The 18,928-nt window shown below is 36.1% G+C and overlaps 1 protein-coding gene across 4 annotated transcripts in view; it reads right to left on the bottom strand.

Annotated features, from left to right (window-relative positions):
* Positions 1-18,928, bottom strand: part of ZMYM4 (zinc finger MYM-type containing 4) — a 101,593-nt gene that overhangs the window by 44,701 nt on the left and 37,964 nt on the right. For 2 of the 4 annotated variants that reach the window (XM_056123031.1, XM_056123032.1), the window contains 10 exons: positions 13,489-13,573; positions 13,001-13,256; positions 9,304-9,478; positions 8,981-9,193; positions 4,757-4,907; positions 4,132-4,247; positions 3,450-3,725; positions 3,157-3,307; positions 2,790-2,962; positions 544-694 (listed from right to left, as the gene is read on the bottom strand). In XM_056123031.1, the coding sequence (XP_055979006.1) occupies positions 544-694; positions 2,790-2,962; positions 3,157-3,307; positions 3,450-3,725; positions 4,132-4,247; positions 4,757-4,907; positions 8,981-9,193; positions 9,304-9,478; positions 13,001-13,256; positions 13,489-13,573 (1,747 nt within the window). Of the gene's footprint in view, positions 1-543; positions 695-2,789; positions 2,963-3,156; positions 3,308-3,449; positions 3,726-4,131; positions 4,248-4,756; positions 4,908-8,980; positions 9,194-9,303; positions 9,479-13,000; positions 13,257-13,488; positions 13,574-13,986; positions 14,202-16,574; positions 16,801-18,928 lie in introns of those variants that run through there. The other 2 variants (XM_056123033.1, XM_056123034.1) reach the window with 2 other exon arrangements.

Genomic DNA, 18,928 nt, shown 5'->3' with positions numbered 1-18,928 from the left:
AATCATGTGAGATGATAGCTAGAGTCAGTTGCATCCAATGGCCCCTCACATCCTTTTTTGTAGGGGAAGAGGGACAGGGTGGGAACACACCTGGTTTGCGCAGAGGACTATGTCTGGTGTATCAAACCCAGGTCAGCTGGTCAGCTGTATATAGTAAAATCTGTATATACAGATTACTTAACGCTGTACTATCTCTCCAACTTAGATCTTCTTTTTAAAAAGGAAGATGTGTAAGTATTCAAATACAAAACGTAAACCTGCCATTCTTTCCCATAGTTTGAGAGTTTGATTCACTATATAGAGGCAAGGGAGATAGCTCAAGGGAGATGCTCAAGTGGTAAAGCATGATCCAGGCCCTGAATTTAATGCACAGCAGTGCTTATCCCCACCTCCACCAATACTACTGGATATGTCCAATACTGAATGAATGAATGAGCCTTAAGGCTCATTAATTAATTAGATTAATCTAGGAAATTACAAACTGCCAATCTATAGAAGAAAAGTGGCTCTTGGCACTGATTGGAGACCTAAGTTTCATTTTACCTGTACTGTTTTGTGAAGGAGGGTCACACAAACTTTGCTGATTACAGAACATCAAGATACAAAGCAGATTACAGAAGTGTTTCATTTCTCCTCGCCATTTCAAGGCCTCGCTAAGTTTACCCTGTCGCTTACAACCATCACATTTGGCCATCTGAAAATAAAAGAGAACAGTAAAGAAATGAAAATAAATTATCTGTGATCTGACTGAATAAAAGGAAAACTAATATTTAGTTAAAATTAACTTAGGATTCAGATCACAAAAACAAATGTGTCACAGCCATAAAATGATAAATAATTATTTACTTATCAATACCTTTATACAAAAAACTTTTAACCCTTCCGCCTTTTTACCTCTGGACAGCAAGATGGCGGCTGCCTGCGAGCTTTATGGAAAGTCAAGTATGAGCTGGTCGTGATAGGGCAACTGAAACCTCACGGGAAGGGGGGCATTCCCAGCTCGTCCTTCACGCCCTACCGAGGTCACGAGTTGCCCCCCATGAGCGGCTCTCCTGCACAGCCAAGGCTCCAGAGCCACAGACACCAATCTCATAATTATCTAACTCTCAGCATAAATACTTCCAGGCTTAATAAGTAAAATGCGGCCACGTGACAGCATTTGGTTCTTGTAACCAGCTATAGAAAACAATTATTTCATAATGCCTTTTCAGCAGGTCTGATTTGGGGGTGTAAACTCTAAATAATAATGGTGCATCTTTTGTCGAAACAATGAATCTAATCAAAGTAGATAAGAGTGTTAATTAGAATGCATCTGCCTCACAGGCATTGGGAGGGCTGGGGGGGGGGTATATTGGGGTTCTTGGTGGTAAAAATTAAGTACTGGTGAAGGGAAATGTGTTTGATGATTGCATGACCGAGACTTAAACCTGAAAGCTTGGTAACTTTTCCCACAGTGATTCAATAAATAAAAAAATTTAAAAAATAAAAATTAAAAATTTTAATTATGTGATAATTTCATGGTAAAGCACATTCTTTTAAATGTATGAGTTGAACAATCAGCAACAAAAAGTCGTATTATAGAAATGCTAATAAATAGTAGTCAAAACCATCATGTAATAAAAATGTTTTCTTTTTTTGAAAATTTCAAAACTAACTTTAGCACTGCACTGTCCTCCCATTGTTCATCGATTTGCTTGAGCAGGCACCAGTAACATCTCACAACAAATTGTGAGACTTGTTACTGTTTTTGGCATATCGAATATGCCACGGCAAGCTTCCCAGACTGTCGTGTGGGCGAAATCCTCTTGGTAGCTTGCGAGGCCCTCTGAGAGGGGCGGAGGAATCGAACCCGGGTCGTGCAAGGCAAACGCCCTGCCCACTGTGCTATCACTCCAGCCCAAAACTAATTTTACTTATATGAAAATTGAAGGAAGGGCCAGAGAGAGATAGTACTGGGGCTAAGGGGCTTGCCTGCCACACAGCAAACCCCAATTCAACCTCCAGTGGTTGCTGAGCACTGCCAAGAGTGACCCAAAAACCAAGAGTAAAATATGAAAAAAAGGCATAATTCGGGGGGTGGACAGACAGTACAAAGGGTAGGGTGCTTGCCTTGCATAGAGCCAACCCAGGTTCAATCGCCAGCACCAATTGTGGTCCCCCAAGCCCTGCTACGAGTGATTACTCAGAACAGAGCCAGAAGGAAATCATAAGCACAGACAATTGTGGTTGCACCCAAAAAGAAAATAAAAAAATACGTAATCTTTAAATATTTTAATGTCATAAGACTAATTAAGTCTTCTATAGAAAAATAGCACAAGAAATATAACATCAGTAACAAAATTTAATGTTGTAAGAGAATTTAATATATTTAATACTTCAAAGTTTAGTCTTTTTATATAACTTTTTTTTTAAAATCCTTTATTTCATTAATGATTTATTTTTGCCTTTTCTCTTCCTTTTTACTACTGTCATTGCTGTAATGAGCAGGGGTTACACACTTAAGTCATGTGGCTTACACACTTAGTTGTGCAGACCAGAAATTGTACAATTTAGTCTTACACAGTGGAGTGCAGCATGCTCAACACTGCACACTTTGGAGATTCCAAATAGCATGTGCAGTGATGGGATCACACTCAGCATGTGTAGTGATGTTACGACAAAATTATCCCACGGTCCCTTTACAGTGAAAAAGTTTTAAATTATTAATTTTTCTTCAAATCACATGAAAGAAAAAAGAGAAATAAAGGGGACGTTAACTAAAGCAAACCAGGAATGTATATAACACTTACCTGATAGAACAAAACTGTGTACTTGGACATGCAATCTTCACAACAGAACTCTTCTACCTTCCCCCCAAAATTATTCTGTACCAATTTAGGAGATGTCTGTAAACAGTAACTGCACAATTTACAGTGATTTCCCCAGCGTTTTGCTAAGTCATGTTTATAAAGCAATTTGCAACCTAAAGAAAGAGGAAAGATAAAAATCAACATTAAGGAGAGTTAAGTATCTACATCTTTAAAGTCTCTGTGACAAAGCTTTAACTTAAGGTCTCACACCAATTATTACATCGAGATGTAAAACTAAAAACAAAAACTAAAATTAGCAATAACAAAAACCAAGATGTTGGATAGTACGAAAATCTTCTGTCTTTACCTTCACTACAGAATGACTTATCAGCACCTGAGAATCGCACTGTCTCCTTTACAATTTTCTCAATTTTACAATATTCACACATTGCCATCACATTATTTATTTTTTTATATTCATCAGAACAATTCTTGCCACAGAACTGAAACATTTTACCCTGCAAAAAATAACATTGTTTAAATTAATACTGTGTATTTTTTCTTATGGAATCTAAATCCCTCTTACAAACCAAGTGTCATTCCAAGATGAAAAGTTAATTTTAGATACTGAAATACTTTTATCATGATATTGTAAGTTACCTTATAGTCAAGAAGTTCTGGTTTTGTAGCAAAGAGGCGGTTACAGTGCTGACACTTGAGTTTTACAACACTTCGGGTAAACCCAACATGTTGGGATTGAGCAGCAAGACGCTGGAGACCAGCTGCAGCAGAACTACTGATGGAGGTGGGAGAAACAGCTGAAGTGTTACCTCCACCTGCTGAAACTGTTGAACCTGTGGGGACGCTTACAATTACTTGGCCCTGAGACAAGGGCACTACCGATGAATTCATTCCTGTTGGTTTGTTGAACAAATTCTGAAACAAACAAAAAACAGAACAATAAATAAATCTATTTACTCAAACATATCAGAACTCAGTGTCTAATATGCCATGCACAGACCTAGGCACTTAAGATGATTTTGACAACAGGTAAAAATTCTTGCTTTCAGGCAACTTTTAACTGGATGGGGAACAGGAGTCATTTATATCAAAAAATAATTTAACAAATAACCTTAAAAAATAGTATCCTCCCAACAGATAATCTGGGTAACAGCATCATTTAATTGTATAGAGGCAATTAAAACTGGTATGCCTCCAAATATATGATGAACTAGATTTAGAAAGTTGGGCAACCCTACAACTAGCACAGAACTAGAAAGTTCATAATTACTGAAGTAGGTGACTCACTGACTAGAGAATATGAAGATTCCTGAAGCCATACCTGGAAAGCTACCACACAACTGTAGCTGCAGAAGTTGCGTATACTTCCATCTGACATGGCTAGGTGATACTGAGGGATTGCTGAGGTTTTACAACTGTTACATTGAACTTGTACACCTTAGCAAATCAAAATAAAAACTAATGAGTAATACATACAAATGTACACATATGTATGAGAAAATAAGTAAGTATTATAAAATACTTATTACTATTAGCTGTAACTATAACAATACTTGAATTAATTCTAATTCAAGGGCCAAGAGTTGTAGGAACTGAAACTAGCCTCAAATACATCACGTTTTTTTTTAAAAAAAAACATTAAAAAATTTTTATTTTAATTTAAATCTACTAGTCTATTGCTAAAACTACAAAATAAATGAATCTTGAAATAAAGTGTGGATGAAGAAAATATATTAAAGAAACCATATGGAATTCTTTACTGAAAGAGGAATGCACATAGGAAAGCAGGTAAATAAACATAAAATAAGCAAAGTAGTATTTTACAACTCATCTCAAAAGATTTTTAACTTCTCTTAAAAATAAACTAAATTCGGACAAATACATGTAGTATGAAAAAGTAACTATAATGCTTACTAAATTTATATAATTTATTAAACCAGTATTACCTGCAGAAGTAACCATTTTAACTCTGTAAGCAGATAAGCAGTTAACAGAACAGAAAAGCTCTGTCTTTCCCAAGCTATTGGTATTCTCAATCATTTCTGCTGAGGATCTCAATGATTTGCAAAGCGTACATGGTGTAATTTTGGCTGATTTCTATTAAGAAAATAAAAGAACATTTATTTTTACAAAATTTACAAGTAAAATCATTTATTTCTTTGAAATGTTTACACTTAACACATAAATTGGTTTAGTGATTTTCAAATGTTCATAATTAGAATCTTCAGTGATTTTAGAAAACTACTGAAAATACAGTTTTATATTTGTATATTATCTATATAGAATTTAAAATTTTTCATAAAAATATGTATCATGTAAACATGTCACACACATTTACAATTTAATTTCAGAATACAATACTGAGGCAACCTAACAATTTTAATATTCATTCATTGCTTTTATTTATTAAATTATTATGACTAAAACAGAAAAAAATCATTAGAGGAGCTTCTGCCTTTGTTTACTCAAAACACCCACACATCTCAATGATACGAACAATAATAAAATCCAAGAAAGTTACTGAACTTATTAGAAAACTAACAATTTCTCGGTTTTGTGTTTTGGGCCTTAACTGGCTGTGTTTGGGAGTTGTTCCCCACTGAGCTCTGAGGTTGTTCTTGGTGGTACTGAGAGAACTATGCACTGGCAGGGTTAGAATTGGGACCTCAGGCATGTAAATATTGCACTTACCGATGCATTCTCTTAACTATTAACTGTCAAATATTGCTACTAATAACAAAGCACACTGTGGATTACAGCAATAAAGTATAAGCAAAGACTGGATATCACAAGCAATCAAATATAAAGAACCATATAGTCAGTTACTTAAGGTTTCCCCCTCAATCAGGGATCCAACAGCGAATAATACTAAATGCTATGAATATATCAATCAGGAAAACGGCAAAGTATACCTAGTACCCACTACAGTATTTAAAGATTGCTGTTTCCTCTTACTCTAAGGATAAATTTATTATGATTTGCTTTAAGTAGGTAATTAAGAGGCTGGAGAAAGAGTATAGGAGAATAGGCATTTGCTTTCCATGTGAAAACTTACCACAAGTGTACTGCGCGCGCGCGCGCGCGTGTGTGTGTGTGTGTGTGTGTGTGTGTGTGTGTGTGTGTGTTTGGGGGGGAGGGGTGCAGTAAGGATAAAGAAGGGATCACTCTGGATAAGAACTGAGTGGTTAAAGTAGGTGAAAGGATATACATGATAAGCTTTGAGTACCTATATTGCAAACTATAATGCCCCAAAGGGGGAAGGAGCTGTAATGGGGGGGAGGAGGAGAAAGAAAGGGGGGAAGAAAGGGAGAGAGGGAGGAAAAATGCCTGCAGACTGGAATTGGGGGGCTAGAAGGAGGGAAACTGGGGACATTTGGTGGTGGGAAATGTATACTGGTTAAGAGATGCATGTTGGAACATTGTATGACTGAAACCCAATGATGAAGACTTTGTAACTGAGTAATTCAGAGTGATTTAATAAAAATAAACAAATAGATAAAGTAAAGTAAAGACCCTCCTGTTGATCATCGATTTGCTCGAGCGGGCCCAGTAACGTCTCCATTGGGAATAGATAAAACTGTTTTAAAAATTAAAAGTAGCAAAAAAAATGACTAAGGTGTCAGGAGGTATAAAATAGGTACTTTACCATTTTTATTTACTTTAAATTTTAATTGAGTCACTGTGAGATAGTTACAAAGCTTTCATGATCAGGTGTCAGTCATAAAATGATCGAACACCCATCCCTCCGCCGGTGTTGATTTCCCACCACCAATGACCCAGGTTTCCTCCTGCCACCACCCCCGCTCATTTTTCTTGATATAATGCTAAAAATATCCCAGTGACATGATGGTTTATACCAATGTTTGAATAAGAGTTTATCTGCTTTCAACAAGTTAGTATTTTGTGTTTGTGTCCTTTTCGGGATGCTCAGAAATTACACCTACTGGTCGTCGTAGAACTATACGGGATACCTGCTAGACTATTGCTCCAACCCCTAAAATTCTTTTTAAATAGAAAGTTGAGAATCAAACCAAGATCTCTTTACTTCTAAATCCACATATTTCCATCACCAACAACATATTAATGTGAGAAAGCAAATAGATTTGGACTAAATTAAAATTATAATTTGAGATGCTTAAAACTATTTCTCCCCTCTTGTGGAAGGTAACAAATCCAGGTAAGGTTTTGTTTTGTTCTTCTGATGCCAAACCTGGTGGCACTTGGGGAATCCCAACTCTGCTTTAAGGTTTCTCAGAGTGGTTCTGGGAGAACAATGCCAGGGATCTAAGGAGGGCTTCCTGCACAAAAAGATGCAAAGCATGAGCTTAAGCTCACTGAGCTATCTCTCTGGCTTGAAACAACCAACACAATAAGGAATAAGAACACTGAGATTGAAATTCTTTTTTTTTCCTTCTTGTTAGGGCAAATGGTTTTCTTAAAAAAAAAAGTCAACAGTAAATATAAGCCAGCATAAGATGTCTTTCAGTAAGAGAAAATAAGTAAAAACACTCCAGGAGCCAAAGAAATAACTCAATAGACTGGAACACATGATTTGCATGTAGGTGGCCCTGTTAAGATACCCAGCACTGTGTGTGGTTAACCGATCACAGCCAAGGGCCTTTCCTGAGCACAAGGAATAACACTCTTGAGAACTGGCAGGTAGGTCTCAAAACCAAAAACTAAACGGAAAACTGTAATATTTAGAATATTTTTAAGTAACTGAAAATTCAAATTTGAAACAATTTCCTAATCAACATTAAAAATTCAAGTTTTGGAAGACTATCAAAATTAACTTATCTAAGAAAAAATAGTATCAAAGTATAATAATATCAAAAATGTAGTACATACTGGAAAAGCTCTTTCCAAAAAATGAGAGGGGAAGCTTCCAACCCCAATACAAGCAAAAAAGGATTAATGGAAGGTAAGAATCTTTCAAACAATGAATACTAAAACTTTTATTTTCTGGAATGCAATTTCAGCCACATGGATCCAATTTCAAGAATAAGAATGGTTAAGTTGGTCATTATTTTGTTAAAAATAAATATATACATGCAAATAAAAATGTACTTCAGAGACACAGAACACCACAGGCTAAGTCTATGCCTTTAGACTTAGTATTTTAATTTATACTGTAATTTTGGGGAGCCCACCAGCAGTGCTCAGGGGACTGTTGATGACACCAATGACTAAACCACGGGTGGATAATAGGCAAGTCAAAGGGTCACAGACGCCACGGGTGGATAAAAGGCGAGTGCTTTCACTGCTGTGCTATCTCTCCAGCACCTCAGCACATGTTCGGTACGCAGGAAGCCTTGGTTCAATTCCTGGCACTACAGAATGACAAGAGGATCACCAGGAGCAAACTGGAAGCACAGAGTGCGGAGAAGCCCTGAGTAAGACTGGATGTATTTCCACCCTACCCCGACAAAGACTCCCCCCCCCACCCAAAAAAAGTACTTAAGATTAACGGAGAGTAGTGGTTATCTCCAGGAGATACACTCTTGTCCTTATTTATGCTTTTCTGCATTAATAAAAAGATAATTTGATAATTCTGGAAGATACTCTTCAAGACCTTGAACACTAACAAAAATTTAATTCAATAATTCTGGAAGACACTCGTCAAGCCCTTGTTTGTCTCTAAGTTTCTTTGCTTATTTCCACTCTTGAGAAGCAAACTTGTTCAATAAAATATACCTTTAAAAAGCATAGTGATTCCAGAAGATGGCTCAAAATGGCAACTGCAAGGTCAGAAGTTCAAAGTCTAGTACCATCATATACAATGAGGCTATTAAGATAGTCCCACTACTAGTGACAGGTCTTGGTGAGGTGGTCTTGAAAGATGGTTTCAAGAACTTACCCAGCAAGCATGAGGCTACAAACTCAAACCCAAGTGCCTCTTGCAAGCACTAAGAAAATTCTAACAGTATTGCTGTAAAGTAACCCCAGCAAGACAGGGTCTGGGGGTCAGGAGAGATAGTATAGTTGGTAAGGCATATAAACAGAAACAGACTACTTGAAAAACTTAACGTACACTTGAAAACTGTGCATATGCAAAAAGTACTCATTAAACAAAGAATAAGATTTTGTGACGATAATTTGATGATTTCACCCCCAAAATTTAAATTCCCCAGAAGTAAACAAAGTAATCAGGATTAACTATGGCCATGTACCTGCTTGTATGCTGTGACACATGCTGAACTACAAAATTTCTTCCACTGTCCCTCTATCTGAAGCATGTGGCACTGTCCAGAGCCACTGTAACAGTAACCCCCACAGTTCTCACAACAATTCATGGTAAGGTTGTTAGCAGAGCGAAACTTAGAGAAGCAGGCATCACTGCAAAGTTTATGTACAACATTCTGATAATTGACTTCATGTCGAATCTAGGAGGTGGAAAAAAATATATACATATATAATTAAGCAAAGACCATCTAAGTAATTCTTTAAGAAGCATCAGACTCCTAAATCCCCATAGAATAAAAAGATAACTCACAACAGCATTCTTCTGACACATACTACATTTGGTTGAAATGCTATTCGTATTGATGGTAACAACAGGTTTTCTTTTCAGTTCGTAAGTTGACAAACATGACTGACTGCAAAAATCTTTACTAGTAGTAGCATTTTCAAACTGGGCACTGATCACATCCTTTGGATTTAAAATGTCTCTAAAATTGATAAGAAAAAAGTCACAATTGTTTTCCTTTATTGTAAACTAAAACAGAAAGAACAAATACATTTATAAAACAAAGGGCAGTGACATTTAAGTTTTCTTGTATGAAATGGTAAGCTGATTTGACCCCTAATTTTCACAAATTGGAATATATAACCTACTTCTACTTCAAAATAGTTCATGACTATTAGTACAATGATGATAGTACAGCATTACATTTTTAAGAATAAAAGGTGATACATATTATATATGCAGGGAGTGAGCCCTCAGTGCAGAACCATGCACAAGACTGAGCACAGCTGGGTGTGGCCCAAAAACCAGCACTGCCCTCGACAAAAAAAAAGAAGAAAAAATTAATCAGTATGAAAAAAGTAAGTGAGAAAATAAAATGAGAAGGGTAGGATAAAAAAATGTAAACTCAAACAGAAAGGCTAGGCAGTAAGAAGTATCAAGCAATACAGAAAGTGGTGAATGAAAAAGAACAAAGGATAAAAAAAAATAAAAGAGATAAACAATTTAGGCATCAGAGGGTGATAAACAGGAAATTTGAGGATGAGATCAAACATAAGAAAAGTCTTAAAGAATAATTCACTGAATTACTTAAGATCAAAACAGTCCATAACAAGTTCTTTATTGGTCTTTTTTTGTTTTGGGGGGATTTTTTGCTGGAAGTTTGGACCACACCTAGCAGTACTCATAGCTCCTTACTCAGAGTACTGATACTTGGAGATCATGTGGCGCTAGAGGTTTTAAAACTGGGAATTCCACATGCAAAACAAAAACTTCAATTTTTGAGCTGCCGCCCTAGCCCATGACACGATTTCAAATTACCTGGTAATAGGCAAACACCAGAGACCAAAAGAATATAATAAACTTTAAAAAAATGTGTAAACAAAAAAACACAAATCAACAACTGTGTATTTTACGTGTTTTCTGCAGCTCAAAAATTAACTGACAATTTTTGAAAAAAGATTCTATTATAAAAGGAATATGACTAGAACTCTATATGCTGAGCGATAGCACAGCGGGTAGGGCGTTCGCCTTACAAGCAGCCAACATGGCCGACCCGAGTTCGATTCCTCCGCCCCTCTCGGAGAGCCCGGCAAGCTACCGAGAGTATTCGATATGCCAGACACAGTAACAACAAAGTCTCCAGTGGAGACGTTACTGGGCCCGCTCGAGCAAATCGACGATCAATGGGAGGGCCTTTATCTTTACCTATATGCTGATCACTGAAGAAGTAAAAGATCATTTATTTCATGACAAAATAGAAAACAAGAAAAGAATTATATTAAGAATTATAATGCACTGTAGCACTGTTATCCCGTTGTTCACTGATTTGCTCAAGTGGGCAACAGTAATGTCTCCATTGTGAGACTTACTGACTGTTTTTGGCATTTTGAATATGCCATGGGGAGCTTGCCAGGCTCTGCCGTGCGGGTGGGATACTCTTGGTAACTTGCCGGGCTCTCTGAGAGGGACGCAATAATCGAAATTGGGTCGGCCGCTTGCAAGGCAAACTACTGTGCTTCTGAGATAATATTAAAAGAACTGTAATATTAAAAAAGAGAATTATAATATTCAGTCCACAGAGAATAAGGCCTTGTATGCACTGGACTTGGTCGGGTTAAACACCCAACACTACACAGGGTCCCCTGAGCACTGTCAGGTGTGAGTCCTGAGCACTTCCCTGGCCCCCCCCCCAAAATAAAATTTTTTTAAAAAATTTTTTAAATCGTAAAATTGACGGGCTCTAACAATTGGATGAATATATTATATGTCCTCCCGTTGTTCATCGATTTGCTCGAGCAGGCCCAGTAACGTCTCCATTATGAGACTTCTTGTTACTGTGTTTGGCATACTGAATACTCTCGGTAGCTTACCAGGCTGTCCGAGAGGGGTGGAGGAATCGAACCTGGCTCGGCCAAGCTGGCTGCGCGCAAGGCAAACGCCCTACCACTGTGCTAAAATTAGACATATATACCCATTAGAGGTATATGCCCATTTTTTTAAGCACATTTCATAATAAAAACAGTGCAAATGAAAAAGCACATTTTAAAAAATGCAACATAACTAACTTCCAGGAAACTTCTAACATATCTAAATTTCTTATAAAAAAAAATCTACCTAAACTGGGCTGGAACGATAGCACAACAGTAGGGCATTTGCCTTGTACCTGGCTGGACCGGCCAACCTGGGTTTGATTCCTCCGCCCCTCTCAGAGAGCCGGGCAAGCTACAGAGAGTATCTCGCCCACACAGCAAAGCCTGGGAAGCTACCCGTGACCGTATTCCATATGCCAAACACAGTAACAAGTCTCACAATGGAGACGTTACTGGGCCCGCTCAAGCAAATTGATAAATAATGGGAGGACAGTGCTACCTAAACTATGTTTTTTCCAACTGAACCAGAAAAGGGAGATTTTTCAGACGGAAAGGGCAGCATTCCTGTGAGAAATTATGAACACAAATGTATAAACCATTAAGTCATTGAATGAGCAGTTTAACAGAGATGTAAATGCTTTGTTAAAGACCATTATTAATCTTTATCTAAACTGAAATTTCTTGGCCACAGTAATAGTAGTACAGCAGGTTGGGTGTTTGCTTTGCATGTGGTCAACCTGGCTGCGTTCAATTCCTGGCAGGCTATATTGCTCCCTAAGCACTATCAAGAGTAATTTCGGAGCGCAGAGGCAGGATGAACTCCTGAGCATTGCTGGATGTGGCCCCCCAAAAAAAAAGAATAATGACGTATTCGATATGCCAAACACAGTAACAAGTCTCACAATGTTACTGGCCCGCTCGAGCAAATAATAAATAAGTTTCTAACCACCACCTTACAAAGTTAGCCAAAATTATTTTATATTTCTAAAATATTTCAGGGTGACCTAATAGTGGTCTACAATTACACTTTTTGTTGTTATGCACTGAAATGAAACCTCTGAGATGGTTTAAAGATATTATACACATTGGAATCTCTAAACATTTAGCATATTAAGTTCCAGTTACATAATAGGAAACAACCAGTATTAATTAAGTACAACATAAAAAATTTGGTCATATAATAACTTTAAATGGTGTGGTTTGTGTTTTATAAAGCAACTCAACCAACAAGGATGAAAGGCTGGCTTAAAAAAACATATTGCAGGGGCTAGAGTGATAGTACGGTGGGTAGGGCATTTGCCTTACACACAGACGACCCAGGTTCAATTCCCAACATCCCATATGGTCCCCTAAGCACCACCAGGAGTAATTCCTGAGTGCAGAGCCAGGAGTACCCTTGTGCATCGCCGGGTGTGACCCCCCCCAAAAAATTTCAATATACTAAAGGCAAGTTAATTAAGAGCTAAAATAAAAGGCTGAGCTCATGACACTCAAAAACTATAAAAATTATATTGGCACTAATATAGCTTTTTTTAAAAAAAAATTAAATGTATAAAATAAAACAATACACAGTTAAGAATAAAATTAATCTAAAAAGAAAGGAAAGAAAATAGTAACTGAGAATTCTGCTATACTTTGAGCAGCTTGAACAAGTTTTCTTGGTGGGAGGAGGCAGTGGGCGGGCAGGTGGAACTGTATATCCAGTGAGGCACAGTGTGGAGCAGAAAAGCTGAGTAGACCCTTTCCTCTGATAAGCAGTTTGCCCCTTTTGAAGAATTTTTTTACAGCCAGAACAGGAAACTCGAACAGCTGTGGCTGGAACTGAAGGAAGCATTTTATTCATGCCAGATGATGCCAGTGAAGGCTGAAAGCCAGTAGTCAACTGTGGAGCTTAAAAAAAAAAAAAGAGGAAGAAAAAGTATTTTACATTTTACCATAAATTTTATGTATGTATTCTTTCTCTTCATAGCTGGTCATGAGATCCAACACTAATTATGCAACATACAATTAATGGCATTCTCAATGGACAAAGAACTGTCTACTTACAAACAGATACACTTCCTTTCACTCACACTATTAAGAATGAACAAGCAAGATTCATTTATTCAGTTCTGTTTCTTACCAAGAGGACTGCCACTGACTGAAAACACAGCACTAATTTTCAGTTCCCCCTCTTGAGTTTTTTGCTGTTGGCCATGACTATACTCCTTTAAAAAAGAAAATAAATACACAGAAAAAGGAATAAATATAAATGTACCTAAAGAAATCCAGATATTGATGAAATTTTACTATTGCTATAAAAACTAGTAACAAGCAAAGTATAATAAAGATAAGATTATATGCACTGAGAGTAAGAGGCAAAATATGAAGTCTTCTAGTGTATAACAATATCTGATATTTGCAAATTACTTTTCAAAATCCTTATTAAGCAGTATTTTAAATTGTTGTTTATTATAAAAGTAATACACACTCACTGTACAAAAATCATACAAGTAAAAATAAGAAAAATTTCCATCATTCAAAAACCACCACAGTTATTCTTTTGATATGTTTCTTTCCAGTCTTTTCCTTCTGTATTCAGTTTTATTTATTTACATAGTTGCAATTATACTGAACATACCATTCTTATTTTTTTGATCACTTGATTTAACATTTCCATATTATTACATATTATTCCAAAATCACTTCTAGTGGCTAAACATCAGTTTTTAAAATTTGACATCCAGAATTCCTGAGGCCTACAGATGTACTCTAGAGAGTCTGAAAATTCCAAAAGAGTATTCATTTAAGTCATTTTTTTACTTCAAAAGATTATTAATGAATGTAAATATATTAAATCATAAATAACAATTATGTAATTGTCACACAAGTTTTCAGGGTTGTTTGCTCTTACAAATATGTTGTTGCATTTAAACACCTGATAATTTTTTTTCAGTTTTAATTCACTCTTATCATAATGAAATCTGGAAAATCTCACAAGATATCCTATTCTTGGACATCTCCACAAAGTCCTTTATTTGTGAGAGAAGTATCTGCTTAAGTTTATAAGTTCTGATAAAAAGAATATTACTTAATAAACATAGGAGATTACACAACAATGAATGGGGTGAGGCGAGTGAGGTATTTGCCTTTTTCAATTAACTAGAATCAGGCACAAAAATTAAGGCACCGAAGATATTAGTAATCAAGATAAGTAACATTTTAATGCATTATTTCTAAAAGTTAAACTGCAAAAATTCATCATGAACAAAATACAAAAAAAAAACACAGTATCAGAATTACTGATTTTTCCTTTAGCCTCAGGCTTCAACTTAATAGCACTGACAGGGCAGTGAGAATATACACACAAGCCGATATGGGTCCACTCTTTTCCACAGATTTGGTATAAACAGTATTTGATGAGTATCTTCCTCTAAATACTTACTCTCATAACTCCGAAAGAAAGGATCCTTAAAGAGGAATTACTGAGTAAAAAAAGATACACAGAAAAGGTTCTCCAAACACAATAACACATGGTTTTTTTAAAAAATTATATTCTATGGCAGAAGCTGTGGCTCAGAGGTAAAGCACATGCCTTGCATGCATGAGACCTGAGTATGATCCCCAGTACCAAAGAAATAAAACTTAAAGCAAAATGAAAGTCAGTTGAAACTCTTTACCAAGTACTGTTTCTATTTTTTCTACCATTATTAGGATTTCTTAAAATCCTAATAATTTAACAATTTAATCTTCCATTAACAATTCCTCAAAATATACTTTATTTATTTTTTACATATTGACATTTTAATATTAGAAATTTGTCATTTCTTCTCTTACAAAGTTTTACTTTCATAATAAAATACTAAGAAAACAGTCTGTTGTTTGTAACTCTCTTTACAAGAGATCAACAATCTGCAAACTATTCACAGGTCCAGCTGTAAATACTAAAAAGTCTTACTTTGCATACCATACTATTACAACACTGTGCTCTGCTTGAGTTAAAAGCACCCACATACAATATGAAAATAAATTAATGTAGTGATGTTGCAATAAAACTTCAGATATAAAAGTGTACAAAATTTTTTAAATACAAGAGAAAACCAGGACAAACTGGATTTGACCAGCTAATTTGCCAATTTCTGTTTTAATTCATGTGTAATTTATTTTTATGTAAAATGGACATTATTAGCTATTGAATTTCTTCCATTCTTCAACAAAATAGAAAATTCCTTTATTGTTTTGGGCCGTACCTAGCAGTGCTCAGGGGACTAAATGGGGTTCCAGGGACTGAACCCGGGTCAGCTACATGCAAGGCAAGTAAGTGCCTTACCTGTTGTACTATATCTCCAGCCCTCAAGTTCTTTTTTTAAATGTCTTTAATTTTGTTTTGGGGTCACACCCACTTGTGTTTAGACTTCTAACTGTGCTCAGGGATCATTCTAGACAATGCTTGCAGGACTATATGGGATGCTGGGGATTGAACCCCAGTCATGCATACAAGCCAAGTGCCTTATTTGCTTAACTGATTCCAGCTCCTAAATGTCACTTTCACAATAAAATACTAAGAAACAATTTATTCTGTAGCAATATCAGTTGAAACTTACACCATACTATCCTAATTAAGATAATTATGGAATATTTAACTTAATTAAGTTTGATACAATCAACCTCTATAATCTATACAATGTATGTGTACTAAATATGGGCTTGACTGTTTCTTCTTCTTTAAATTTAAAGAGCCCACAGATATTTCCATTCAGACTATCAGAAAAATAGAGGTGGGGAGACCAGCAAGATAGTTATGGATCAAAGACCTCATGTTTAATCCCTGGCACCATGTAGTCATCAAGCACTGCTGAAATGGCCCTGTTGATTCTTGGTATTGCTGGGCCGAAGCACTGAGAAACTCAGTCCGATTGGCCAAGTTTAGTAAGGAGTAGCCCCTAGACCCTGAGCACTGCTTGGTAGCGCCCCCCCAACCTCAGAACTATGTCTTAAGTTATGAATATCCGGTATCTTACATTAAAAAGAAGACATTCCATTCATTCATTTTTTTATCTAACACAGTACTTTGCTTCTTAAGGGAACAATATGCGTTTCTCATCATATTTTGCAACTGGGAAACAATGGATTTATAAACATAGCACTATCTCTTGCATAACTAAAATTCAACTAGCTACCCCACTAAACTTTGATGAATTCCATTAATTTTCTGATAAAGATCCTTACCAGCAAATGATGATAATTTTGTCTCCCCTTTTCCATTATTTTTTCTTCTAATTTCTTTAACACGCATTGGGTCGAAAATCCAACAAAATCTAATAATGCTGACATCAGTAATGTGTGTTCTTTTAGTAATTATTAACAGAAGATTTCCATCATTTACTTTTAAATTCAATGACTGTTATTGATCTGAAGTAGATATTTCCTTACCATAATCAAGAGAGAATCTATTGTAAGAAATGCATAGTGAATTACATGAGATTTTTTTTTTTGGCATCTACATCTATAGTCTTTATTTGACCTGTTGATGAAATATATGTATTAAATTTTTCTCTAATATTAATTCATCCTGAAAACCTTATAATAGTGTATTATGACACTCCCCCCCAAAAATATATAAACCCTAGTTCAGAGAACTCCAGGATAAAAATACCCACTGGTATAGTATAAACAGTCCCACTAAGTTCTGTCTCATTCTGAACATTGAAAATTATGGTCACACTGATACATTACTTAAGCCTCAAATAGATTTTATTAATGAAATAGTTATCTATGTATCTTCAGTATATGCTTATATACTCCACAACATCTTCAAGGCAGAACCATGTTTCTATTAGTATCCCTCTGAAAATGATTAATGTTACCAATATTAAATAACAGATCTTAATAAATCAATCAAGATGTGAAAAAAGATCTCATGATCCAAAAGTTCTCAAAGCAGAAAAACAAAGTTATAAAAATAGAACGATACCAGTACCTTTACCTTCCCATTGTTTAGCACACAGAAAGACCCATAGCTGTATTCTAAGATAGTATTCTAGAAATGAAAAACCCAGTTCATATAGTCAAATTAACATGACATGGAGGGGGAAAAAGTAGTAACATTTAATTAGCTCACTACACAATCCGATATTGCATTAATTACTACTATGAAAATTTGCTTTTCCACTGTAATCCATTTATCTCAATGAGAAATTACAAATTAGGTCTTCTGGGGCAGGAGTGATAGTACAGTGAGTAGCGCATTTGCCTTGTTTGCAGCTGACCCAGATTCAATTCCTGGCATCTGTGTGGTCCCCGGGAAACAGGAGTGAACCCTGAGCACAGAGCCAGGAGTCCCGGGTGTGGCAACAAAACAAAACAAAGAATAGCGTTTGTATTATTATGAGGGACAAGGGAGGGGGGAATATGATTTTAATGCACCATTCACTGAATAGTAGCCACCTTTAGAAACCTATAGAAAAGAGGCCTTTTAAGATGTAAAACATCTCTAGGAAATTTCTAAATCAATTAACATTTCTGTTTGTCTTCTGGTCCACCTTGCTACATTTGGGGGCTACTCCTAGTGTGGCACTTGGGGGTTGCGCAGGGGATGTAGTGTCAGAAATTAAACTCACACATGCAAGGCAAGTACACTTATCACTGAGTCACATCTCCCACTCCTAAAAATCTTTTATTTACAGAAACACTAGTAGACAAATTATTATAACCGCAGATTATCTCTTCCCCAGACAAAGAAATGTGAATTGCTAAATTAACTTCCAAGACCCTCAATTCCATTATCTGTAAGTAATGTTACTGTCCATGAGGTCTTACAAAGGAAATTAAAACAACATACACAGCAAATATAAAAGCATCTGTAAATAGAAGGATACTGTAGAAAATGTTACAGTAACATGCAAAGGGATTACAATGATGAATTGAAATGAGGGAAACCAAGTAACAGTATGCCAGTAACCAAGACAAAAAGTTGGTAACTGACAAATCCAAAAAATGGCGATTTAATAATTAGGAACAAATTGGTAGAAATAGTTTTGTGTTCACACACACACACACACACACACACACACACACACACACACACATGCAGTTCACTGCCACAGTGGTTTTACGTGGGAAAGTTAAACAAATGAGTTGTGTCGGAAGAGGGCTGAAAGCAAAATTACAAGTTATGCAAAGAGAAAAACCAAAGCAACTTTTGACCAAGTGTTATGCCATGATCTAAAGTTGTGTTACTAAACCTAGAGAAAATTTACAGCTAATAATTGATGGTCAAAAGTAAAAGCTGACCACAGGTGTTAAATTTATCAGTATTTAATGAATTAAATTGATAGTTATTTTAGAAATTAGAAAACACTACACTGAAGTTTCTTTTCCTCAGTCCATGGGAAATGGATGAGTGATAAAGCATTATGCAATATTGAACAGCAAGGAATATAGATATCCAATAGTCATGTGGGAGAAATACCTAAAAGAACATGACAATGAAGAAGCAGAAGGAAAGGAGGAAGATTTTGGGTTAGGAGGAAAGAAGATGAAGGAGAGAGGGAGGGAAAAGGAGGAGAGGAAAAAGAAAAGGA

This window comes from Sorex fumeus, unplaced genomic scaffold, assembly GCF_029834395.1.
Source record: "Sorex fumeus unplaced genomic scaffold, SorFum_2.1 ptg000047l, whole genome shotgun sequence".
NCBI classification, from domain to species: Eukaryota; Metazoa; Chordata; class Mammalia; order Eulipotyphla; family Soricidae; genus Sorex; species Sorex fumeus.
This window is presented reverse-complemented; position numbering and strand designations above follow the sequence as displayed.